At 49.6% G+C, this 26,459-nt stretch overlaps 2 protein-coding genes across 3 annotated transcripts in view; one reads left to right on the top strand and one right to left on the bottom strand.

Moving 5' to 3' along the window:
* The window catches only part of DOCK1 (dedicator of cytokinesis 1), a 402,417-nt gene that overhangs the window by 191,958 nt on the left and 184,000 nt on the right, over positions 1 to 26,459 (bottom strand). The gene's annotated exons all lie outside the window — the stretch shown is intronic.
* Positions 1 to 26,459, top strand: part of INSYN2A (inhibitory synaptic factor 2A) — a 51,921-nt gene that overhangs the window by 1,702 nt on the left and 23,760 nt on the right. The window contains exon 2 of the mRNA XM_058671053.1: positions 17,061 to 18,150. Within this exon, the coding sequence (XP_058527036.1) occupies positions 17,066 to 18,150 (1,085 nt within the window). The 5' untranslated portion in view covers positions 17,061 to 17,065. The remainder of the gene's footprint in view (positions 1 to 17,060; positions 18,151 to 26,459) is intronic.

The raw sequence follows: 26,459 nt of genomic DNA, 5'->3' as shown, positions 1-26,459 counted from the left end.
CCATTGCTCGGATTACGGAAGGGGGTGGTGAATGCTGTGACCTCAGCATTCTACTACCCAAAAATATGCCACAGGGAGATGCAGCCTGTGATACTGGGTTGCCAAGGCTTGGGGAGGGGAGGGATGAAACGGGCTCGCCTCGGCATCCCCAGAGCAGGATTGCAGCCCTGGTCCCTGGACCTGCTGGGGCTCTGTTGGGGGCTGGATACCCTCTTGGGCCCCCAAGCCAGAAGCAGCAAGAGGAAGTTTAATTTGACCTTGTCTGCTTAGGTGCCTGGATTCTGTGGAGGTGATGCTGTCTAGAGTGGGAACAAGTTTGGGGCAGCCCTGCTTTGGCTGCCAGGGCTCATTCCCCTGGAGCAGGGCTCAGGCCCGCGGATGTGGCCGCCTGCGGCTGGCAGATCTCCCCCTAGACAAGGACGCCCCAGGGGTTCCATCACCCAAGGCTGCAGCACTGAAGATTTCATTTTCCAATGCTACCCTAACCACAGGACCCCCAGCCAGTGCCAACTAGCAGTGAGCACAGGAGAAGACCATGACCGTCCTAAGCTTAGCTACAGACCAAGCAAAGTCAGAAATGAACTCTCGGCTGCTATGCAGAGAAGACCAGCTTCCATACTGGCACCCTGCTATTTATTACATTCATATCCTGTTGAATGTTACTTGCAAAGTTCATATTTATCTTTGCAGTTTTCCTGCAAGAATGATTAGCAAACGTGCGCAAGCAGCTCAAAGGGAAATGGAAGCCCTGCCATCTGCATGCCTCACAAGATATTAATAATTTACTATCCATGTTTACTACTTACATTAGATGGTACAGCCCCTCACGATGGCTTCATTAGAGGCACATTGTTGGGGAAAAATACTAGCACAGCTATCGCTAATTGCATGATTTTGCATAAATTATGTGAGCTACAGAGTTTGTTTTCTTCACCCAATTCATCATTTGCTTAAAAAGATAGAATGACTCCGTTTAACTTCTTTAGCTAAACTAAAGACTTCTACTTCCAAATAGGATGCCCTTGACATGACAGCTATGCCCACCCTTAAACTAACTCCAGTTGCCAGGACTTTATATTTTACTATTGTGATTAAGACTTGGGGCTTTTACATAAATCAGGCCCATTATCCTATTGAGAAACATGACAGATATTGAAGGAACAGCCTACCAGGCAGGTGCTGGAAAGCTCCATGCCTGCAGAGAGAGCTTCCAGAAAGGGCCAGGGAAGACTGCACGCAGGGGTGCCAGGTTCGCTTGTGGGGCTTCTCCGCCTTGCCATCACTGCCCCCTGCCCCCACCCCACCAGGACACAACAGGGAATTTTGATCTTCTGTTTCCTTCTCTGTAGGGATAAATTTAAAAATAAAGGAAAGGCTAGTCCATGAAAGGCTTCTGTCTACAAGGAGGACTTACACATTGAAATAAGCAGTCAGGAAATAAAAATGATTCTCAGAATCACGGCCCATCACAGCAGAGTGGCTGGACCGACTCGCTTATGTAGCCAGGCATTTGTATTCCGTTTGCTCCAAACCATGGCGGTCTCATTTAGAGAAACAACTACAGAACTCTCTCGCAGGAGCAGCGTGCTTGTGTTGGGGCCAGGCTCCTGCGCAGAGAACAATGAGACAGAAATGAACGCACCTCCATCACAAGACAACCGGCCTACCGACAGGCAAATAGGCCGGGTCAGGGACAGTTTCAGCAGAGGCACTTTTTGCTTTAGTTTTTCTTCTTATTCCAAGGCCCTGGACCAACCTGTCAGAACATACCTGGGCAGGTAAGCTCAAGGCAAACCACTGCCATTCTGGGTGGTGAGGTCACCAACACTCCCCAGGTAAATCCAGTGCCCCTGTTCTAAGCAGGTCCTTTAAACAGCACCATTCCAAGACCTGCACCCCCCAGCTGAAATTGGCTAGCATAATGTACGAAGCCGATCCTTCTTACTTTCCTCCCATATTTGATTTTAATATTTCATGGCATTACAGAGAGACTTCCATATTTTAAAGCAAGATTGAATATGATTGATACCTCATGACAACACTTTTATTACCAAGAAATTCCCATACAAATATTTGGAGGAGCCGGCCCATACTTGAGCTAACCTGTGACGGGCACAGTGAAGGCTCATGACTTATCATCCACTTTTTCACACTCAGGTTGGTTTACATTTTACAGACAAAATACAAAGCAGAAAGTCACGGGGACACTGGTAGAACCCACAGGGACAAGGTGCCTGGACAACGTCACAGCTAAGATGGTAAAGCATACAAAGCAGAGAGGACTATGGCACATCCTGCAGCCACCAAGGCATCCTGAGGAGCAGTGGTCAGGACACGGGGGCAGCGCCTGGCTCCTGAGTCCAGCCCAACAGGCTGTCCTTCAGAGGCCCTCTCCTGCAGGACACTGTGCAGTGGAGCCACACCAGAGGACTGCCACAAGTTCATGGCAGAATGGATGAGTTCATTGTCCCTCTCAGGTACTTCAGATATCATTCAAACCACAAGGGAAGAATCACTCTCTCACTTAAGAACTATCCATTCTAACGTGACAGCCGAGGCTTCTGCTCAGTACTCATTCACAGTCCTAATTGGGACCAAGAGGAAATTCAGTTGAATATGGAAAAGCAGCTGTCAGAGAAAGGAAGGGATTCTATTTCAAAGTTACTCTATAGACATTCGGTTAACACTGCATTTCAAAGGGATTTGCTAAATACTCTGTCCACAGTCATTATCTGTGAGTATGGCTTTGTAGAGGACTGAACCGATGGCCCTGAGGGTTGCACATGTTCTCCTTGCCACCTTTCCATGCTACTGGGAAGCTTCAACAGAAAAACAAAACAAAAAATTGGAGCTTCATCTTGGCAAGGCGCGCATTCACACAACTTCCACTATTTTAGCCAATACAGTAGCAGAGAAACTTTGTTCAGAGTTCATAACAGCAATGTTGAAATTCTGGGCGAAGCTCGTACTGTGACCACTATGGAAGATTCCAATGGAATCCTTAGTACTTGAGCCTTGGGCATAAAATGACATCCAGTCAACTCCAGCACATGAGAGAGACCGAAGCGGTTCAACATAGTGCTAACATAAGCACTTGAGCGCTCCAAGAGGAGGGAATGGCATGTGGGTGCACTGTCATGAGGGGCTTTACCTGCTCAGGTACAACTGGGAAGAACATCACATTCGTTGTCAGCCTTAATCAAGGTGCACAGTGTTTGTGTTTCTAGATCATTCCTCTGATGACAGAGGTCTTTCTGCCCTTCTCCAGCGTGGCTGATGTGTGTCCACTGTCCTTTGTGAATATGTTCTGCACACAGGCTTAAGGACTAGGTCACCTGAAATTGTCTGCATTTTGCTTCCTGATACGTGCTTTGTTTTGTCATGAGTGACTCCTCAATCTTCGGAAATGAAGTGGAACTAGGAAACACTGGGCGGGCGTATAGGAGGGAGAGGGACATGCGGCTGGCTTTGTTCACAAAGGCTTCCAAGGTGTGCAAACGTGCGGAACAGCAGTGTTGTCCGAGGCCACATGCAAGGTTTCCCCAAGAATGGGGAGGTGGAGGACCAGGTCCAGGAGGTGGGATGAGCTGGCAAGCACCAGAAGACTAAAAGGAGGTGGAAGGGGCCCAGCATGCAGGAGCTCTGCGGTTCAAAGCACCTGGCAGGGTGCTCAGAGCAAGAGATGAAATGACAGAGAGAAGTGACCTCTGGCAGGTGCAGGTGGAAGGCGCTGGAAGTAGAGACAGAAACTGAAGTCGGTTTAAGGAAGAACCAGGACCTCTATTCCTGGGAACATCTGTTTTCAGAAGATTAAGTCTTGATATCTAGAGATAGACCAGAGAAAAGGATTGGAGACCAGCTGAGAAGGTGTGACATGTGAAAATTAACGAGTGCCAGGGGTGGCTGATTGCACTGGGGGTGAAAATAAGGGGGTGGCTTTGCCGGAAAGGGCTAGCAAATCTTTGTCACAGGGCAGCTGTCCAGGAAGGGATTAAAGATCCTGCCCCAGCCCAATGAAGCAGTTTGATTTTAATGAAAACAGAAGAGTAGGAGTGGCGAGAACAGAAGGAATGATGGGTTTGCTCTGTGGAAATTAGAGAACGGGTCTTCAACTGGAAATAGTGTTTTAAAAATGAGATTTTCATAATTGCTTCCTACAACTTCCACGAGAAATACTTTCAGATAGGAGAAAGATGGGCCCAGCCCAAGACAAAGACATCATCAAACGACATACCACAGCACAGTGTAGCAACAAGTGCCTAGTAAATACTTAACAAGGCTATTAACCGCAAACCTAGTCAGGGATGTCACTGGAAATTTAAGGAATTCCCATTAAGAAGCATTCTGGATTGTTGGTTTGTGTTTTATATTTTGGCAAGAATTTATAAGAAGTGTTACGGGAAGGTTGCGAGATGAGGAATGCTTGCAGAGATGGAGAGCTCCTACACCTGCCACTCTGTGTGGAGGCAAACACAGCACCAGGAAGTGTTTCTTCCACCACCAGACTCAACTTCAGGAATTTCCTTTGCCAAAAATTTGTTTGGGTTAAGTTCCAGTTTTTAAAGAAAGGCCATCTTTGAATTTGGTGATATAGTGTTAAGAGTAAAATAAGGGGGATGAGAAAACTTATCTCGATGCTATCAGATAGATAAATGCTGTTATCCCACACAGGCTGACATTTGGGGTTGAAACAAATTTTCACTTTGAGGTTGCTGAAAATCCTGGGGATTTGGCTAGGCCAGCTAGACAGCTCTCTCTCCTTCCCCACACCCCGCCCTCTCCCTCTCTGACCTCACATCTCAATTTGACATCTTGACACCAGCTGTATTGATCTCTGTGTGCCAGACCCATCAATTTATCAATTCTTCTTTTAAAGAAATCAATACCAGAGTGGTACATCAGATTGTTCTGTTTTTTTCTTGTTGAATCTCATGGAGCAAATGACAGGTGTCCAGTTGGTGCTGCCCTTGAGGCTGCGGCCCCTGGAATGATGGGGCTGAGCTTCAGCGCCCGGAAGAGTCCCTGTGTGTCCCAGGGAGCAGCAGTGAGAAGTAGATTTAAATAAATGTCGAGGTGGGAAATTCAACAAAGGTTGAAAACAGTGTTTCTCAGTCACGTTCTGTTTTTCACTTGACTTCTTGAGCCATTTAGGAGCTGGGGGAGGACTGTTTCCCCAATTGTTTATTCTCCGTATTTTCACGCAGTTAGTGCCCAGCCTTTACGAAAGCAGTTTTGCTTTCCTCTTTTTGTTTATATTTATCTCCAAATAAGAGCACAATACAGGTCCCTTCTGTGTTTGCCTATCAGTTCACCAATAACATGGAAAAAATTCAGTCAGGCTGAAGCCACGTGTGGCATATGAATGTAACATCGGAGCCATGGAAGCGTGGCCAGGCAGGTTCGGGCCCCGAGGGTCAGTGGTGACAGGCTCCCCACAACCCCTGTTCATTCTCAGTGGTCACTGAAATTCTGCAGAGTGACCAGTGGGGTGCCCTGCTCTGCAGTCCATGCCTAGGGCCATCATCCAGGATCAGAAATCCTGCTGGTTGGTTCTCAAGATGGCTTTGCTCACGTCCAGTGTCCCCCACAGGCAGAACGTGGTTGCATGTGTGTTGTTCCGTCAACAGCCACTGTATCACCAGGGCCACATACTGAGAGCTGCAGAGACCTGACCTCTGGAGTCCTCCTCACTGTGCAGAGAGAGGCAGGGGGTGGCCCGAGCTCAGGCCCTGGGCCAGCCTGTCCTCAGCTGCACTCCTGGAGCTGCCAGAGAAGAGCTGGGACCGTGGACAAGGACTGGACTACTGGAGTCTACATTTCCCCATGTGCACAAATAGTCACTTCTCCTTCAGAGAGCATTTGAGAACAACATGCTGCGACTCAGAGCGCCACTCACTGCCTACCCTAGGAGGAGTACCAGAACAAGCACTTCATCTTACCATCGTCTTACTGTCCTGAACTGCATCCCTTCTTCAGGATTCTGGGCTCACTGGCTCAAGGGCTAGAACTCAGAATGAAACCGTTGGTCTCTAACGTGCAGTCCTTAAGCACTGCAGGCAGGGCAGCCACAGAGCATCAATCGACAAATGTGAGAATGCTAATAACCTTAGTACCCCTGCTCAGTCACTGATGGCCACGTATTAGCCTGATCTGCATCCCCAGAACCATGGTGGATAAGACCTGCCCCTACTTGTGGAAAGTCTAGAAAGGAATGGAATTCTATATTCTGCATTTCCACCTAGAAACATACATACATACATACATAGACACATACAACAGGAAGTCAACATCCATGACAAAGCCGTGTGCAGACGCCCTCTTCCTACCTCTGCAAAATCAGTCCACATTGTCAAAGACCTGCATCTTAAACTTTTTCTTTCATTTGAGAAACGGGGAGGGGTATGGAGAAAGAGAAATATGAGTCATCTCCCATGCAGTGGTTTTATTCTCAAAACGCCCACAACAGCTGGCTCTGGCTAGACTGCAGCCAAGGGTCTAGAACAAAATTGGGGTTTCCCATGTGGGTAGCAGAGACAAATACTTGAGCCACTATGTGCTGTTCTTTAGGCACACATTAGCAGGAGCTGGAATCAGAAGTGTGGTTAGTACTCACACCCATTCTATTATGGGAAGCAAGTGTCCCAAGCAAAATCTTGACCACTGTGCAAAATATCCACCCAAGATCTGCATGAAATCATGGCAGTCCGTCCTTCTGGCAGCCAAGAATCCTCCTTGACTTGTGAAACACAAACCATGTTGAGCCAACCAGGACATCACAGCCTGCTGGCCGGGGCCAAGGCCCTGCTGGGGAGGTCCTCTCACCTGGCTGAGGTCTAGTGTCCCACCACGAGACATGGAAGACGTCAGCACTCCCATGAGACGTGAGACACTCATGCAGTCACCCTACCACTCAGTGAATCCTTCCAGGCACCTGGTATGCACTGCACATTGCACTCGAGAGAGACAGCAGGGCATAGAAGCAAATGTGACAAAGCATGCAGGCCAGCGGTTGATCCAATCTCCATCCCATGGGACCGAGTCACCTGCACTGGGACGTGCATCAGTCTGTTCTCCTCCTTGATCTTTCTCATGGTTTGTTCGTGGACTGACGTCTGCACAGAGGCTGAGGACGGAGTCCTGTGGAGATGCCCAGGCTCCTGCTCCCCACCCTCCTACAGAACAAAGTGCTCTTACTTTACAAACATACAGAAAAATGCTAAGAGCTTCCATTTCCTCAACACCCAGGCCTCAGTCCTCCAACGCTTCAATCACACAAAACAAGGGCTCCGACGCTTGGACGAGACTAATGGTTTCCTTTGGCCAAGTTTCTTTAGGGTTAGAAATCTGCAGCGAATGCCTTCGTGGAGCAGCCCCACTGCCGGCGACTTTGCGGAGTCCTGTTCATGAACCCCCAGCTCACGCACTGCTCTCATTGTCCTTTTTCTAAAATATGTGTCTCCATCTGCCCACATTTGTTTTCTCTACATGTGTTTGTCCTTCTGCTTACCCAGTTTTTCTGTGTCTGTATGCACGTTTTGTCAACCCAGGTTTCTCTGTGTAGGTTCGCATGTCTGTCCATCCAATGTATGTGTGTCTGGTCCATTTGAGTTCTTCTGTGTCCAACTGTCCACCTATATTTCTCTAAGATTTGTTGAACCCCACTCATCTCTGTTTTTCCCAGCACCCCCTCTTTTCCTCTCAGTATTCATCTTTACGCCCAACAGCACTGGCTATTATGGCTCTAAGTATGGGTTTTACCAACTGAGGATGGTTTTATGTTCTTCCAGCCCAGCTTTTCTGCCCCTCTTCAGCACCAGGACCTGACTCTGCCCTGTTGGGCCTTTCCCTCTGTGGGGTCCCTGACAAATCCTTTGTAGCAGATCTGAAGGCCGAGACTAAGAAAAATGCCATGCTCTAGGATGGTTTTGTGATTCCACAGCTTTTGAGATTTCTGATTTGAATTCTGAGTTTGCCATGACTACATCCTACTTGCAAGAAGAAAGTTGGACAGTGCAACAAACCTACTGATAATTCCTAGCAATCGCATTTTCTACAGCAAATACGCAGCGAGGACCCTGAAGGACTTCATGATTAAATTCAAATCGCATACCATTCCTGCACCTTCTTCTCATTTTTTTGTGAATGTGTGTGCCATCTTTCTCTTCCATAAGCACACAAAAATTGATCAAACTCAAGACAGATATGCCAAGGCACAGATGAAATATCTGCGTTTGGTTTTACTTAAAACTAATAAAACTATCCCTGCTGTTCTCCACTCATGTTGTTCCCACCCAGGTTTCAGAAAAGAGCCGTATTCTCTGAAAACAGCACAGACTCTCCAGATGCCAATAACGCATACACAGACACGAAGCCTTTCTGTTCATATTGTAGGCAAGGCCTCACTGATAGGGATGCTACTGTGTCTCCACACCAGACCCTTACCCGATCAGCAGGTGTTGAGGGTGAGTGGACACAGGAGGAGAGTCCACGGGACCCTCACTGTGAGATAGCTGTGGCAGGTCGGGACACCTGCATTCCCCGCGACAGCGCTTGGGATCCAGTCCTGGCTCTGCTCAGATTCCAGCTTCTCACTGCTGTGCACCCTGAGTGGCAGGAGGTGACGACGGATAACATGGTGGTGTCCCTGTCACTCCACACACAACACAGGGAGTTCCTGGCTCTTGGCTTTAGCTGGCCACGCCATAGATCTCTACCTCTGTCTTTAAATAAATACACTTTTAAAAATTGCTACATGGGCTAAAGAAGACAAATAGGCTGACAGCAGACCAACTGCTGCATCTTCAGAGCTGCTCCTGTCTGTCTCCCAGGTGAAGGCTGCCCCTACCTCCCATGTCCTCCTCCACCTTACAGTGATCCCCGCACAGGGGGCTGGTGGCCTTCATTCTTTTGCTGTAACCCCATTGTGTCTCCTTTTCCTGTGTACCCATTATTAGGAGTGACCTGGGGGTCACAGAGACGTACAGGTGCACCAGGAATACAGAGGAGGTCTGTGAGGATTGGAGAAACTGGAGACGGCAAGGACAGATCAAGGCCATCGTCAGAGTCATTGCAGGGTCCTGGAGAGCAGCAGCAGAGACAGGCCATGGAGTACTCTAAAGTCAGTGCAGGAAAAGACACAGGTCCAGACGACATCATAGAAGCTAGGAGAACTCTTGAGGAATAGTCAGAGTGGGCCAAATGATGGAAACCTTCTGTTTTAGCAAGTGTTACCAGACAGAGGAGATGTGTGCCCTAGAAGCTTGGGCTGTCAGGACCTGCAGGGCATCCAGGGTGGAGGACTAGGTGAGATAACAAAGCTAAGTTTGGGGAGAAGACTGTGAGTGGGAAGGAAGATAGATCAATAGAAGCATCAGGGAAGAAAAGCAAAAATCAATGGGGCATGATGAGGAGTGGATGTGGGGGATTAAACTAGGGAATGGACCAGGCGAAGCAGCAGCATAACCCACAAAATACAACTGCGGAGACAAGAGTCCACGTCTCTTGACCCCAGGCCAACAAATGTAGCCCCACCTTCGCCAGGGGCTGCCTTCTGCTCCAAGCTCCAGCATGGCATGTGCTCGGACCAGTCAGCACATCCCCAGCTGCCAGGCCAGCAGCCTGTCTCCAATGGGCTTCTCCAGGTTCCCAGAGATTTCCGCTGTGCTTCTCATGCACAAGAGAGAAAACCTGGGAGAGAGCAGGATGAAGCCACAGGAGGCAAGGAAGTGGCTTCACGCTTCTGGATCACGCAGGGAGACTGCAGATCACAGTAGGTACTGGTCAAGGAAAGATCAAAGAACTGGCCTTGTAGACTAGAAAAATCACAGCAAGATGATCAGCGATGGGCTTTGTTTGGGGGAATGACATACGCTGGCTACCTGGAGGTCACCCTCGCAAGTGCATCCCAAGCAGATCGTTTGTCCTGTCCCCACACCTGATGGTGACATTCTGTGTTAACTCAGTGCCCCATGCACCCTGGAAGTGAACAGACATCAGTCATCTTGGAATATTCCCTCAGCTTCTGTATCCCGAGGCGTTAACACAGCTGCCCTGTGGCTTGGCAGAACTGCCAACACCACTCTTCAAGGAGGTCACCATGGAGGTCCCCCTCATGGCCCAACAGCCTCAGTGGAAGGAAACAAAAGCCTCTTCATTTTAAGCCTTGGCTGCGCTCAGTCACTCTAGATTAAACAAGCTTGGCAGCATTTCTGAACCAGAAGAGGCAAAAAGTCAAACCAAGACAGTTTTTCCACAACAGCTAAGGCCAAGAGAACGCACGAAGGCTGGAAAGGTCACCGACATGGACTCTCCTCTGCCGTACGTGCTGTGTACACGGCCTCCGAGCACAGCCCCCGGTTCTCTTCCATGCCTTGCTGTCAGCCGATAACCACGAGCAGAAGTTGATCCCAAGCGTTCACTGTCTCCTTTTGTCTGGGCTTCACTGCCTCTGCCATGAACCCAAGACCACAGTGAAGCTGAAGTGAGGGCTGGCCAAGCCAGAGGTGCGCAATGATGGGAATCTTTCGGATGGTACTGGATGTGCATTCCTGCGGCCCTGCCAGAGACAGATTGCATCTTCAACTCTAAATGATTTCAGCTGTATTGAATGGTTCCCTGCAAGCTCACATCCTGCCCTGGCTGTTGTAAGAGGGCATCCTAAGAGAAAACCAAAAAGCACCAAGAGAAACATATTCCTTTGACATAAGTCATTTTTTTGGGGGGGGGTGGTAGTGGGGCTCAATGTCCCAATTTTATTTTCAGATATATCAGGACTGAAAACAAGCCATTTAGTAAAAAGAAATAGGGATTCAGCAAGCTAAGAAAAAAGACACAAAACTGTGCAAGTCCTTTCCAATTTTGTATCCATGTGTTTGCAGGGGGCGGGATTCCCTTCACATCCCCCAAAGCTGTGTCCCGCTGACTGCTACCAACGGCGATCTTTGGGGAACTCCAGACGCAGCCCACTGTGACCTGGCCACCTGGAATCAACCAGGAACACAGGCAGAGGGACGTTTTCTAGGGCCATCTCAATGCATTCGTGAGCTCAGCACCAGTAGCCTCCTTAACTGCAGCTTACAGATGGTCTGGGTGAAGTGTTGGGACCAGGGTTCCTGAATGCCTCATGCCTCCGATGCTGAGCAGAGCTCCCCACAGGAGACAGCTCGGTTTGCATGCAGTTATCATGTCTGGCTTGGAGGAGACAGTTTTTTTCCACTTGATCTTCCCCAACATCACAAAATTTGCTAATTCACTTCCACTAATTTAGATTCTGTTTGGACAGAGAATGAGCAAAGGTTAACATCAGTATAAGCTGGAAATCAAAGAACAAAGTCAATGGTGAAAGAGGAAGACGGGGTGTCCATGCCTGCAGCAGCAGCCTTTCCTGGTCCTCCTAAACGCAGAGCACCCCCCCAGGTGGCAGAGGCTCCGTCTCCCTGGTCCCACTCGTTAGCACGGGGTTGACATGAGCTGAATGGCATGACATGGCTCAGGTCCCTGGTCCTCGGGCTTTTAGGGGTTAAATATGTTCTCTGAAGTCATAGAGGGAGCTGGCTGGAACTGCACCTTAGAGAATGCCCTCATGCTCGCTGAATGCCCCCTTCTGGACTGCAGGCCAGTAATGACTGAGGTCTCACCAGCCCATGGGTGGGCATGACTGCCCAGCTCGCTCTGCAGGGAGTAGTGCTGGGCACTGCTCCATCCCAGAAGCGATGCTGGCTTCATTTAGGTCCCTGTAAGTCCTCTTCATCAGTGACCTCCGGAGAGTAGAACAAATGTTGGGGAAAATATCACTGTGGTATATTATGGGAAATTAAACTGGATAATGGATCTAAACTCAGGCACAGCCCTGACTCTGCAGCAGGCAGTGCTGCCCCAAGGAAAGAAGGACTTGAATTTTTGAAGATTCAGTGGGTGCCCATAAAATTGGTCTCTAAGTTAACTCTTTCACCACACTCTGGAGAGTGTGCTGTGCTGCTCTTTGCCCAGGGGAGCTGGGCACTTGCCTGAAGGGCCACCCGCTGTCACAGCTCCCCACTCCAAGTGGCTGCATGCTCAGGCACTCCCCAGGCACAGGGAAGAAAATGCTGACCCAGTTAATCTTGAATCCCAGCCAGCGTCTCTGCCTCCAAGGTGTCCCACAGGGCGGGGGAACCACACAAGAAACACCAGTAATTCCTTTCCCACACTCATCAGCTTGTATGTTGGGTTTTGTGGCTTCATAAAGTGATGGGTGCACCCTGAGGGCAGAGGGCTTGGCAACACTGCCCTCTTTCCTGGGCCCCAGTGGCACTTGATAGCACATCACACAGCCGCCCAGGAGCCCCTCAGTCAGAATGGGTGGGCAGAACCCAGCAGAGAGCCTCACGTGGCCAATCCTGCAGACTCCCCCAGTGCACCTGGAACAGGCTGTGAGAAATGGAATTAAAACGTGAGTTTATTTTGGGGCAAAAGGCTTGAAATCCTCACACAGGTTTTCCTAATATGCCTTTCTTATGCAGCGCTGAAGGTCTCTTATAGACGTATATTTTATTTTGGTGCCAAAATAAATTTATTTTTTAATTCATTTCCCACAAAGCTTTTGCAGTGCATGTGTAAATGTGAATAGTAGGTCAAATCTGATGCCTCTGCACTGAAATGGGATTCCATGTTCTTTCTAGCAGTGGCACGATCTGCTCACAGCTCTCACTCTCTTCCCATCTGCACGCATGTGTGTACTCAAGTCCACAGGCAGACGCAGACCTATCCGTGCGTAGAGACACACACACAGAGTGATAGTTCCTTTCACTCCATAATCAAAGCTTCCTGAAAACAGTAACAGGTGACCTTTGGGGGCTTCCTTGTACCCAGAGCTCATCATTCCTGATGACCCCACGCTTTACTCACTCGGATGTCAGAGTTTACACTTGCCAGAAGCCTGGCCGCGGTGGGGGCTGCCTCTGCTCTGAGCTTTTATAAGTGGTAAAACAACGCAACAACATCTCCTGTCACTATCCACCTCTCCAGCCTGAGAATTGGGAACCACAGGACGAATGAACCTCCTCAGATGCCCTGCCTTGCTGCCCTGGAGTGACGGCCGGACTGCATGCTTCTCCATGACGCTAGCTGGGCTCCTCGGTGACCGTGTGCGCCGCCACAATGAAGGAGGACACTGATGCAGTCGGAACACGGCCGTGTCATTAGGCATTTCGTTGCTTGAGTTTTGAGCTCCTTGGAGTTGGAATGAACACTCCGTTATAAGCTGTTCATTTAAAATAACAAGCAGAAATGATGCAACCTCACTAATCTAAGAATACAAGGCTTATGTATTTACAACTCGCCTTTGATTATGAAGTTGCGGTAATTAAGACATTTATATTCTGAACAGCGCCTGGACTTACAGCTCCCCCTCAGCCAGACAGGCATAACCATGACTGGCCATTTTCTTCCAACACAGCACCATCCAGTGAATTCCAAGAAACAGTTTTCTTTGGAAAAATAAACAATTGCTGCTTTAGAGGCGAAATAGAAGTCCAGGGGCCAGAGCGTATGGGTCTTGGAGGTGTCAGCACAGCCAACCATTGCCACGCAGGCCACTGAGCACTGTGCAGCAGCCAAGGCAACCCTCCCGCCGTCCACCTGCAGGGCCGTGTCACATCCTGCTGCCTGTCTCCCTGACACGCTGCTCACGGACCTGCCCCCAGACACATCACGTGAATGGGCCCACGGGCGCGTGTGGATGAGTTCCTTCCATCCTCTGATGCTTTGGGGAAGCTTGTCATGGCCCCTTTGGGCTACAGGCTTGCCTGCACGGGCTGCTGGCTTAGGATGACAATGGTGCCTCCACTGGAAGACTCTCAGGAGGAAGAAGGGAGCAAACAGCAGTGCAGGGGGCAGCTGAGATTGGTAGGACGCAGACAGGCACAGCACATGGGCCGCATGGCAACTGATCCTGGGACATGTCTGTGCCTTTGCCGAAGGAGGGAGGGATTGGCTGTGTGTGAGGAGGCGCCACCAGTCCCCTGATAGCCTTCTGTAGAATGCCCATTTACTTCCATGACAAAATCATTTTCTTCACTATGAGCTTGATGCCCTGATATACTATAAATGAACACCCTGGAAAGACATGTCCACTTTCGTAATTCTTAATGTCCAGGAAAATTCCACTTTGAAGCCTTAGGCTGTATTATCTAGCCATCAAAAAGAACTCTCAACCTTATCGAAAGCCAAAATAAATCAACTGCAAACATCCTGTGATGTCTTCTGCCTTGGTAGCGTCAAGACGACTCTGTCCCTGCTTCCTCAACAAACAAGAAGCTAAACTGATTAAAAGTCCTAAGTGCTATCATCATTTTTGCTAAGAAGGAAATGATTTTTATATACTTAGCAACTCTGAAAAACAGAGGAGCTCAGAATTCTTTAGGATAATGATTTTGCCACCAGCAATTAATTCCTGTGATTTGTTTTATTAGTTGGAAGGCTGGGACCAAGACTCGGAATATCTTTCCAAACCAGCAGCCTGATGTAAGGAAATTATTTCAGTGCAGTTCTTGGCCAATCGTGATGATGAATAGCATTGGAGGACAAACTTATTCAGACACACATTTTTCAGTAGTGGCAGGGAAAAGGCTGAAAAATTACTAGTAAATTGCTTTTTGTAAAAATGCTCTCTCTTTCAAATTTTCCCCAGTGTGAAGGTCTTCCAGAGTGCTGGCACAATACATCCTGACATACGTGGACAACAAAGGCAGTTAAAGAATGAATACGAGAGAAGAGTGAGGGTTAAGATTTAATTTTGTTACCGTGTCCCCATCGCTTCCCCCTGCTCCCTCCACACCTAGTTCCTTTGTGTGCAGCTTTTTAACCTGTTGGGGTGGGCATCTATAAAACATCCCTGTTCTCACCTTAGCAAGACACCCACCCCACACCAAATCAGGCAGCCCTGTCCAGCTGAGTCAGTCTGCCACTTTCCTTCGCCAAAGCTGGCCAGGCGGCTGTTCACCTTACTCAGGTCGCCTAACATCCCTTGGGGTCAGCTTGGGGTGGGGGCGGCCGGTGAGGACTCCGGGTGGTGCTATGATGTGGCACTGGATACTGGGTAATAAATTTGCTGTGGTTTGTAAAAAAAAAAAAAAAAAAAAAAAAAAGGGGACCTAACACCTCCTTCTGCCTCGCCGGCAAGCATTGCCTTACAGTATGTTTCAGGATCCAGGGATGAAAGTGCCAATGCAGGGGGCTCAGCCAGCGGCAGGTTCAGCCAGCCAAGTGTGAGGACATCTGGGAGGGGAGTGCTACGTCGCCTGTGGTGGGTAGGAGCCAGGATGGTGGCTGCTCGACATTCCATGCTGCACACTAGCACGCCTCCAGCAAGGAATCAGCTGCCCTCAAATATCAGTAGTGCTGCGGCTGACAAACCCTAGTCTCATCTACAGCAAATGCTGCATGCGATTATTGTTTGTCAACCCCAAACATGATTAGCAGGTAGTTGCTCGTGGCATAACGTATGAGGAACGAGACTTTTCTCAAATACTTTTCATTCAGGAAATACTGCAGGGCAGCAAAGAGGCAGGACCACACTGGCCTGAGACACAGGACAATGGAGAGAAGTCCCAGGCTGCGGAGCAGGCCTGTCCTGCAGCCGCCTGTACAGAAGCTAGGCAATTTTATCTCCCCTTCCCAGAAGCAGCGTGTGTGGCCTGCTGCGCTGAGGACGAAGGCAGGGTTCATCTGCATGCAGGGAAGGACGAGGTCAAGAGTCAGCCCTTACGCCTGCTTCCTGCTTGCTGTGTCAGTGTGCGCACAGCACAACCTCTGAACTGAGAGGCGTGGAACTGACTTCCAGGGGCTTGCTCAAAGGAAAGTCTTTTGCACACAGGCTTAGCAGAGCCTCTGGCTCATGCACGACCACCACAACACGAGTGCCCCCATTCTTGTGACCTTTCCAGAAAGTTCTGCTGTGCGGCATGGCTGGCTTCTTGGGTGCTTGACGTCTCCCAGCAGCTGTGCCGGACACTGAGGCCTGAGCCTGTTTTGGTGCCACTCTGGCTGTGGGCAATTGTGCCCTGCCCCTCTGGGCCCCTGGTTCCAGCTGCCAGGGCCCTTCACACCCTGCTTCCTCCCTTCTGTGTTCTCGTACAATCTGATTCACCAACAAAACACTGAACGGAAATCTCTTGTTTTAGGTTCAACTCTTAAGAAAGTTCTTCCGGGTGGATTAAACAGCTGCAAATCTGCTGAATAAAGTGAAGGCATCCTATCCCCCTGGTATTCCCCGGGGGAACTGCTGGCCACCTGCGTCTTTTTAGCTGCATTTAATAATTCAGGATGAATCTGCATGATTAACATAAAAGCCTCATGATTTTATTTTCTTTCAGGATTTAAGTGCTGAAACAACCACCATTGTTTTCATTTTCAGAGGCTGTGATCACAACACAAAACTTGATTCTAGCATGAATATTATTTTTTCCTAAGTATTTTCAAATGCCACGCTGCGTGGAATCAGAAAAGAGATTTTGCTGGAGTGCCTCTGTGGAAGAAGGGAAACCCAAGCTGTACCTGTGGCTGTGTTAGCCCACACTGCCTTCTAGCAGGGAGTGCGCCCTCGGAAGCCAGCCTGGCCAACACAAGCCATTTCAGTCACTCTCGGGTGCCTAGAATCCTCAGTAAATCTTTTAAAGCAGCAACTCTCCTGGATTCCAGTAATAGATTAATTGCGTCATCACCAAAAAATAGTAAAAAACCCACACTGAGGAAGTTACATGTGGGAAGCCATCTGCCTGTGAAGTGGGGGTGCACGGGTGTGAATATGCAGTGTGCAAAGCGCAATGGCAAGGCAAGGGAGGCGGGCTTCGGGCTGTGTGTAACCGCGTGGGCTTCGGGCTGTGTGTAACCGCGTGGGCTTCGGGCTGTGTGTAACCGCGTGGGCCGTCCGACAGGGAGGTGCGTGTTACTACCAGGGCCCCAGGGAGCCGGTCCACGTGGATCGTGGCAGGTGCCTGCCAAATGCCTCCCTGCTCGACTGCCCTACTTGGGTCAACTCGACCCTGTCCCACTGACTCCTCTGTTGCTGTTTGCTAATGCAGGAACCATGGTTAGTAAGGACAGCGGCACATGCACACTCACACCGCCGCCTGAGAGTGAAGTGGAGCCGGCCGCCTGCCTGGCCCTGGAGATGAAGTACACATTGGACCCCAACCGGCAGATCAAGAAGCGGAATAAGGCCCTGCAGGTGCGCTTCAAGGACATCTGCGAGGCGCAGAATGAGCAGCGTGACGCACAGCCTCTGGCTGCGGGCCAGCCACCGCCCTCCGAGAAGCGCGAAGCCAGGCCCTCAGCCTGCCGCTCAGCTCATCGGAAGTACATGACGGTCCCTGCGCGCCGCTCCATCCCCAATGTCACCAAGAGCACAGGTGTGCAGACTTCGCCAGACCTCCGCAAGTGCTACCAGACCTTCCCACTGGACCGCAAGAAAGGGAACCTCAAGGGTCTCCCAGCGCAGAACAATGGGTTCCTTGCTGACACCCACGAGGCAGGGCCCACGGGAGAGGCCCGCCCTTTTGGTGCAGGGAACATTCACAAGACCACGGCCTTGGTGTTCCGCTCCAGCGATCACATGGATGAGGTGGACCGGCCTCCTGCGGTCAACTGTGCTGAGCCCTGCAGGAGCCCAGACTTGCTCAGCTCTCCCCAAGCCCCTCTCCAGAACTCGTCAGGGTCTCCAGGTCAAGAGCCAGCGCTGCCTGCCCATGGGACGCTATTTAAAACGGAGGTGGCTACTGTGTACACACCCGCCCTGGGCGCCACGGCAGCCGAGCCTGACTGGTCAGACTCTGCCGCTGCCAGTCAGTGGTCCCTGTGTCCTGCAGATGAGGAGCCAAGGAGAGCCCCCCATCTCAATGGGCTCCAGGCGCCCCCAGACTCTGCTGCTACCTGCTCGCCCCCAACTCAGTGCCTGTCCCCAAGATGTGGTGAACCAGGGCCTGAGAAGCAGTCCAGTGTCTCAGCAGCAGTTGCGGGCGAGGAATGCCAACAAATCGTGCCTCATACGGAAGTGGTGGACCTCAAAGCACAACTTCACATGATGGAGAACTTGATCAGCTCCAGCCAAGAAACCATCAAAGTGCTCTTGGGGGTCATTCAGGAGTTGGAAAAAGGAGAGGCCCACCGGGAAGGGTAGGTATGCCCCTCATCCCTGCAGGGCGTGCTGCAGCCCACAAGCCGCAGTCCAGGCTGGGCTTGCTGCCAGCAGTGCTGTGGCAAGCCCATCCGCAGGATGCACCTGTTTGGTCCACATGCATCCGTCTATCTTGGATTCAAACCACACCTTTATTTTGAATGAATTGAAGGCTCACTCTTTGTTATCTCCTAGGACTAAAAGTGTTTCTATTGATCATGCATAATACACATGCCAGTCCAAAGCAACTCATCTAAATTAGAACCTATTTGCCTCTTAGAAATCACATCGGGGAAGAGAAAGAGATGTTCCTGCTGGCACTGGGTAGTCAGTGCTGACGGCTAATGATACAGAATGTTAATGTAACAATTGCAATGCATGTTCACAATTGTGCATGATCTTACCCAATAGGTAGTATCCTTCTCATTCCTTACCTGGGTCTTCAAGAAGCCATGTCCAACTGCAAACAAGCCCAGTCTGTGTATGACTACAAGGTAGATGTATTTCCCCAGACCCCGCCCCCTGCATGTCCTGTTGGGCTAAGAGAAACAGGCACCAGGTTCTTGGCTGGTGCAGCACAGCAGTGCTATGAGTTGAATGCACTTGGCCATGCTTTGAACTTGAAAGTTTACAGCAGCAGAAAACTTTAGAAAAAATCATCTAAAGCAAGGAACTTAGGTCTACAGCTCCTCCTGGCCAGAATGCCCTCAAGGGTCAGGCAGTGGGCTCGGTTGCTATCAACAGCCGGAGCCACTCTTGGCCCATGCCAGTGCCAGCAGTACCCCGCCAGGACTGCTAAGGCATACCCTTCCCCTCAGGGAAATGTCTACATCACTCCAACCTGTGTTCTGGAGGTTCTGTCTGCACCAGGACCACCCGTGCCCCCTCCCTTCCCTCTGTGCATCATTGGCCCAGGCTAAGTGAGCTGGCAGCCAGCATGAAGGAAAGCAAGCCACCCTGGACACCAAGTGCCATCCCAGGAGGGCAGGGCTGAGGATGGGGTCTAAATAGCGTCTACTTACTGCTAACAGCAGCCTCTCCATACCAAAGCAGGAGGGCAGGCGAAAGGGCCAACTGCTGGAGCAAGGTGCCTTATGCAGGTCCTGCCCATGAAGTCAGACCACATCAGCAGTTAATCCTCACCTTGCCCCCACGTCAGATTGGCATGGAGAGTTGGAGGTCAGTGATGTTAAGCAGTACAAGCTGCTGGCCAAGAGCAGAATAATCTACCAGCAGATGAGCAGCTGATCTAACGCCACACAGGGCTTTCCGAAGGCCCTGTTCCATCTCTGCTTACATCCTCATTGTCATCCCATCTCAACCATGTGTACTCTGCGCGTTCATCTAGGTGTCGGGGGAGGGCATATTAGGGACTTGCTCATCCACAGACCACATTCCCACAGAAGACATAAAAGCCCAAACTGTCCCAATCACTGACTCTGATATGGCGGTTTTTACAACCCAGATGGCAGAGGGGAAAAAACAGCAACATCCTGGCTTGGGACATGGTCCCCAAATTGGATATCTCAAATGTGCATGCAGACACTCATGGGAGCAAGCAGCCGACAGAAACCCAACAATCCGAACACCCACCCACACCCCAGCAAAGGGGACCACACCAAATACACAAGCTTTTCCCTACCCCACTGGGCCAAATATGGAAACTGTTTGAAATAAGAGCTCCTCAGTTCTCTGAGCCCTGCCTGGCCAGCAGTGTTGGGTTTAGAACAATGTTCTAGGTAGAAATGTTGGCTCTGACAACTTGGGCAAGGGCTGTTACTTGTTGCCTGGTTTATTCACCAGGAAGCTGGAGAACAGGCCCAGCCTTCAGCGGGTGTGCTCATGGCATGGCGAGCGAGGTGTGAATCGCTAACATGGCACGTGTCTCATTCTGCACTGACTCTAACTAACGGTGTGGGGTTGATCTTGTAGCCAGCCATGCAGGAGCTGGGGATCTTGAACACACCTCCTGCCCATGTCTGCATGCAGTGCACTCCCACATTCTCCACACATGGGCTTCCATCAGGCACTTGTACCTGGAAGCCATGGACTGCTCTGTCCAGTACAGTGGCTGTGAACTAAGTGTGGCCATGGAAGGTCAAATGAATTATGACCATTACAAGTGAAACTCATTTCCTCAGTTACACCAGCCACACACAAAAGATAGCAAAGATGCAGAACTTAAACATCCTTAAACCACACTGAGATGCCTGGCTACTACTAAGCACGGGCATGGGCACCTTCAATCAATCTCTAGTTCAGTTGCGGCTCACAGTGGACAAGTTCACTGTTAGAGGACAGCTCAGCACTGGCAACTTTGATGAACTATTACCTCTGCTACCAGAACCTTCTTCTTAGCCCATTTCTGAACATCTAGACTTACACAACCAACAACTGCAAGGACACCTCAATGCCATGGTCACTTGTTTGGCTCAACCTCAGCCCCTCCCCGCCTTCCCCTGTCGGAGAGGATACAGCCTGGGGGCGGGTAGGCAGTGGTTCAGGGTTACCTCTGTGCCCAGGCTCTGGGTGCAGCACAGAGTCCCAGGGAGTGAACTCAGTTAGGAAACTTGTAACCATGGACTCAGCACAGGGCAATCACCCCTTCTGATATCCATGCTGAAGCCAACTTCAGTGGCCTCACAAAGTCCTGAGTACTGTGCCCCTTGGAGCACCCCAGTCCCGAGAGGCAGGCTCCAGGACGTCTGCTGTAGCATGGGAAGGCACAAGGCTAGCTTCATGTTCTTGATCTCAATGGGAACAGTTCTTGTAGTTGCAACTCACAGTGAAACCTATGAAAAAGCACTCTGTGTAGATTATTATATAGTGGTTATGGTCAAATTAAACCCTCTTGATGTTTCTAAAGCCCCTAAGCCGATCACCCCCAATGACACAAAGAGAGCATCTCTACAGACTACCTGCATTAGCGCCGAGTCCTGATTAGATACTCTCAGCACAGAAAAGTCCTAGCATTTACAGCAGCAACTATGAAACTGGAAGACTTGAATAACTAAGTAAGCCAGGTGCAGAAAGACAAACACCACATATTCCTACAAACACGTGAGAGCTAAGAAAAAATGCTGATTTCATAAAAGTAGTGGTCTCTGGTGCCCAGGGAAGCCAGGGAGTACAGGGACGAGAGTGAGCTTAGAGACCAGACACAGAAATGGGGATACATAGTAGAATGGGTTCCAGTGTTTGAACAATGCATTATGCACTTTATATAGAACGAGAAGGTTCCCAACACAAAGAAGTGACAGATGCTTAAGGGGATGGAAACGCTGCTCATCCTGACTTGCTAATTACACACGTACACATGGACTGAGTTATTGCATCACAACTTAAGAATCCGAACATTTATTGGGTACCACATGAAAAACAAAGATTCCTAATGCATATGGACACTTACGGCTCCTGAGTATGAATTCCAGTCTCAAAACTTGTCCCAGATTTCTTCCCGGGATTCCAGACTCGATCCAGGCAGGCACAAGAGGCCATAAGAAGCTCCCGTGTCCCGCATCAGGACAGAGCTGGAAAGCCATGTGCTCTCTGCATCTTTGGCAGCAATAGGTCACTCACATGAACACTGGATGCATTGAAGCTGTAATCTCCTTACTGGGACTTTCTTCCATGATTGAATTTACCACAGAAGTTCTTCCCGTTAGTTCTTTTTACTTTTTTTTTTTAATGTAAGCATTAAAAATCTGTTTTCCACTTGAGTTGCAGAGAGAAAGAAAGGGAGAGACAGAGAGAGATATCTTCCAACTGCTGTTTCACTCCCCAACTGGCCACAACAGCTAGAACTGGGCTTGTCCAAAGCTGCGAATTAGGAGCTTCTTCTGGGTCTCCCATGTGAGTGCAGGTTCCCAAGGTTTTGGGCCTCTGCTGCTTTCCCAAACCATGAACAGGTAGCTGGATGAGAGTGGAGCAGCCAGATTAGAACCAGTGCCCACATGGGTTGCTGGCATCACAGGTGGAGGTCTAGCCTGCAATGTCACTGCGCTGGCCCCTCTATTAATTCTTGCTTTGTGTAGGAATTTCGGTCATTGGCCCTGGCTACCTGCAGTCACTTCCAGATGATTCTTCCTAAGAGAGGTATTCTTTCACCTCACCTGCTAACAAGATTTTTAAAAATATAAGCAGAAGTCTTCATTTTAGGCAAGTGCCTTCACCTCTGTGAGCTCCAATGTTGTCTTCCCTCTAAAAGGGGAGGCAGAAGCCTCAAAAAGCTCTCCCGGAGCCTGCTAAGTATAACCAGCATCGTGTGCATAGTGGATAAGGGACCTGTCCTATTGTGCACATTCTACTGGGATGCATTAAGCGAGTAAATAGATGAGCAAAAAGCATTCAGAATCGTGCCTTTCTGTCCACTGTGAAATGTTAGGACAACTCACTAAATCACTGCTGTATGCTGCACAGGTGGCATTTGATCTGCCTTGCGTGAGTCCCCAAAAATGATTCCACTTATTTCCTATTTCTTAGCATTATTCATGTCTCAGATTCAGGCGGGCTATCTAAGAGTGCTACTGATGTGGCTGCGGAAGGCAAGCATAGCCATGATTTTCAAACCCAGTGAGTTCTACAGTGGTAGTTCCCACTCATTAGCTCTGGGGCTTTGGGCAGGGGATTTGGGAACCCCAGAGCTGCCAGGTGGTCCCTGCTCACTGGACAGACTGTCAGCTCTGCTCAGACAGCCCCAAAATCACCTGGCATGGAAACAGCTCCATTTGCCCATTTGCCTCTGACATTATTACTACCCCTCAATCTTCAACATCTTGATGTGGTCACCGGGGGGTAACAACACTGTGATGCCCTGCTACGAGGATAAGATATAAAGCCAGCCCAAGAAGATTTATTCAAGGAAACCAAGCATAAGGTCAGACTGCCACTGCCCAGAGCAAGAAGGGCAGGTGCTACTTGTAGGTTAAGGTGGTTGGCACAGGATCTGCACCCTGCTAGGCTCTTAATAGAATGAGACGAAACCATGACTCTCTACAAAATTGGGACCCATACTGAGGAAAAGCAAATATGAGACATGATTTCAAAGAAGAAAATCCTAAATAACAAGCCAACTCAAAAAGTCTAACAGCATGCAGGGTGGCAGTAAATCCAAGGACTCCCATGGATCTGTGGTGTCCCATGATCTGTCTCATGATCTTGGCTGTGCCACACAAGGACAGCACCTGGCTGTCAGGGCCCCATTTGGCCCTCCTGAGCTTGGGGTAAGCATGAGGCCCAGTTCTCCCAGTTCAGGTCACAGTGGAAAAACAAGACTGCCAAGGGAAGGCCACCAAGTACAGGGAGACAGTCATGGGCTTTTGAACAAGGACTGGGTCAGTAACATGCAGAGCTAGGTTCTGTGCCAATGTTTGTCCAGCTTGTTTTCTCTCTTTCATCATTAAAACAGAGTAGCCATGGCCACTGAAGGGTCAGGTGCAGACACAGGCATCCGAGAGGAAGGGATCCGCGTTCACAGGGACCTGGCTGTGTGATGGAGCTGTGGAGTCAATGCCTTGGTGGCAGGGCAGCCCGCCTCCTTGAACACAGCCAGAGAGAGCAAAGAATTCAGCCCTCAGGGGTTCTGCATCCCAGGGATTCAACTCTGCCACTGCATTCTACAGGCAGCCCCAGACAACCCACAGACATCCCAGTAAAACTTTATGTGCAAAAATAGATGGTAGCAAGATGTGGGTCAAAGGCCAGCATTTAAGAAGTCCTGTTTCGTGGTCAGTAAACACAGGGACCACATTTCCTCCACTGAAATCCAGGCCAGGGCAGGCAGTCCAGGGTTGGTGACTACAAATTCATGGGCAAATCGTTCAGCTCCAAGTCCGGCTTCTGCCCATCATGTCCTGGGTGCTAGACTCGGGCAGGGGGAGGAAGCAGGAGCCAGATTTCCTCGGGCCCAGCATCAGAGGGGTTACCAGCTCGCTGACATGCAGTTTGCTCAAGTGAACTCTTAATCATTCATCAGCCTTTGGAATATGACTGCGGAACTGTGTGTGTGTGTGTGTGTGTGTGTGTGTGTGTACATATATAGCACACATAAGTAGCATGGAGGTATGCTGTATATGACATCAACTCAAAACTATGCAGAGGGTCCCAGGGAGCATGTTTGTGTGATATCAATGCTAGATGCACAGCCAGGGCATCTGTGCTCTGTCCTGGTTCTGACAGATCCCTCAGATGCAGGCATTCTTGAAAAGGATCTGTCAGGGGATGAGAAATCTCCCTGAATGCACTCTAATTACCCATGCCCAAACAGAATAAATACTGCATCACGATTATGGAGGAAGCATAAAGGGGATGATTTAATTAGCTTAAGTTATAGAGCAGGAAAGAAACAACAGTGTTCCATGGCTGGAACACTGAAGAATCACGAAGGCCCAGAACTGGGTGCCCAATGGTGAACGTCTTGGAATCCCCGTCTTGGAGCAGGGAGGGAAGCCAGGCATGGACATACGAGCTGGTCCCCACTGAGCTGTGCACGCCAGAAACTTGACTGATTTGCTCTTGCCAAAAGCCATCTCCCAAACCAAGACAAAATCCTGCCCACCCCAGTTAGTGAAAATAGCAGGGGGTCTGTGGGATGGTGAGTGCTGCCTGCCCTGGCTCTGGCACCACACATCACAGAGAAGCAGGGAGACGGTGGCATTCGCCATGACACACATAGGAAGGATAGTCTGCCCGGTGCTCTCCGGCCCCTCAGCACTTGCCTTTGAACGGGATGAAAATGTTGGCGCTTTATTTCCTAAGCTCTTGAAAAATCAGTCTCAGTGTCTTGCCACCTTTATTGCAACCCGAAACATTCTGCTTCCTTCCCGCAGCTGACTCACGCCGGCCTCTGGTACACCTGCTTGTATATTCTAGGCTATGGGAGCATGGGGCTGTCCGGGCTCTGGAGGCGCCGGGGCTGTGGTGGGACCACGCTGCCTACCCTCCCTTCCCTGCCTGTGCCCAGACAGGGTTTCTTCTACAGCGCAGACCTAGGAACGGCCTCCTGGCCACATCGGTCCTGAGGCTGTCCTTGTCATGACAACCACCTTCTAGCACTGAGGAGGGCTAAGCAGAGCCGCCACCTGGAGACGTCGTCGGGCAGTGTTACACAGGTTGGGGTTGACAATGACAGAGCGGAGGCAGCAAGCTTTTCACAGGACATATTTCCCCGACACCATGAGCAAGACACGTATACGGAGGCAGGAAACCGGATTCAGTCCTAGCTTATCCTGGCTGAGCTCTGTGACTAGTTCTGACACACAACAGAGAGTCCATCTTAGAGGTGGGACCCCAAGGGTTCTGTCTGCTCCTGTACAAGGTACACGAAGGGTTATGGAGGGTGGAGCTGAAGGAGTTCATTGAGGTACCAAAATATGTTTAAATCCATGCACCAGAAATGTTTTTAAAGGTTCACATACATGCATATTGTGTGTGGGGGGGAGGTAAGCATGGATTTTAAAATGCTTGACACCAAAGCAGACTTTACAGTTCAATTCTGTTTTTTCATGAACTTGGACAAGTGTCTTCGTCTTCCACACAGATGTCTCAAGAACAAAGGGACATCAGCCACTGCCTTAAAATGCTCCAAAGTTTAAAAAGGGCGTAGGGACTTCTCTCCATCAGCCAGCACAGACGGGCATCGCACCGGGCTGTCGATTTTCTGCCTGATTTGCCGGCAGTTCTTGTCTCACGGTGCTGCGTCTGCCGGGCGGGGCCCTTCCATCGGGCTCTGATCCGTGCAATAGTTGGTGAGGAAACTGCTTTCACTTCTTTTCAGTTGCAACCAATGGGTTTTGTACAGTTGCAGGGGAGTTTCCAAGTCTTACTGCCCAAGTCTAAGTTATTTTTTTAAATTTTGAAATAGAAACACATTTCTGGCATTTTCTTCACTTAATTCACAGGGTCATGGTGAGCCATTTCTATAGCTTATATTTATATAACTTTGTAAACACTATTTTTTAGTTCTTGAAAAATAAAAAGTCTTTCCATCCCTAATCTGAAAAATAAAGCAAAATAGAGTTTGTAAGAGTATAAAATATATTTCACATTCCTGCTTTGGGTTTCGTGTAGGTATCACAGATACTTGAAAATGTAATTTTAATAATCTTCCTGTGAAGAATGCCAGAATAGATTTCAAACAGCTTCTCAGCCTTTTAAGTCCGAGGGAGAATGAAGGCCCCACCACTGCGCCACTAGGCAACCCCGACACCCCATTTGCAGATAAAATGAGCAATTCAAGGCATGACATGAACATTTACGGAATTTATGGATTTGTGTCTCAGAATTTGGATTTTAAAAAATGAAATGTAAG

This window comes from Ochotona princeps, chromosome 13, assembly GCF_030435755.1.
Source record: "Ochotona princeps isolate mOchPri1 chromosome 13, mOchPri1.hap1, whole genome shotgun sequence".
NCBI classification, from domain to species: domain Eukaryota; kingdom Metazoa; phylum Chordata; class Mammalia; order Lagomorpha; family Ochotonidae; genus Ochotona; species Ochotona princeps.
This window is presented reverse-complemented; position numbering and strand designations above follow the sequence as displayed.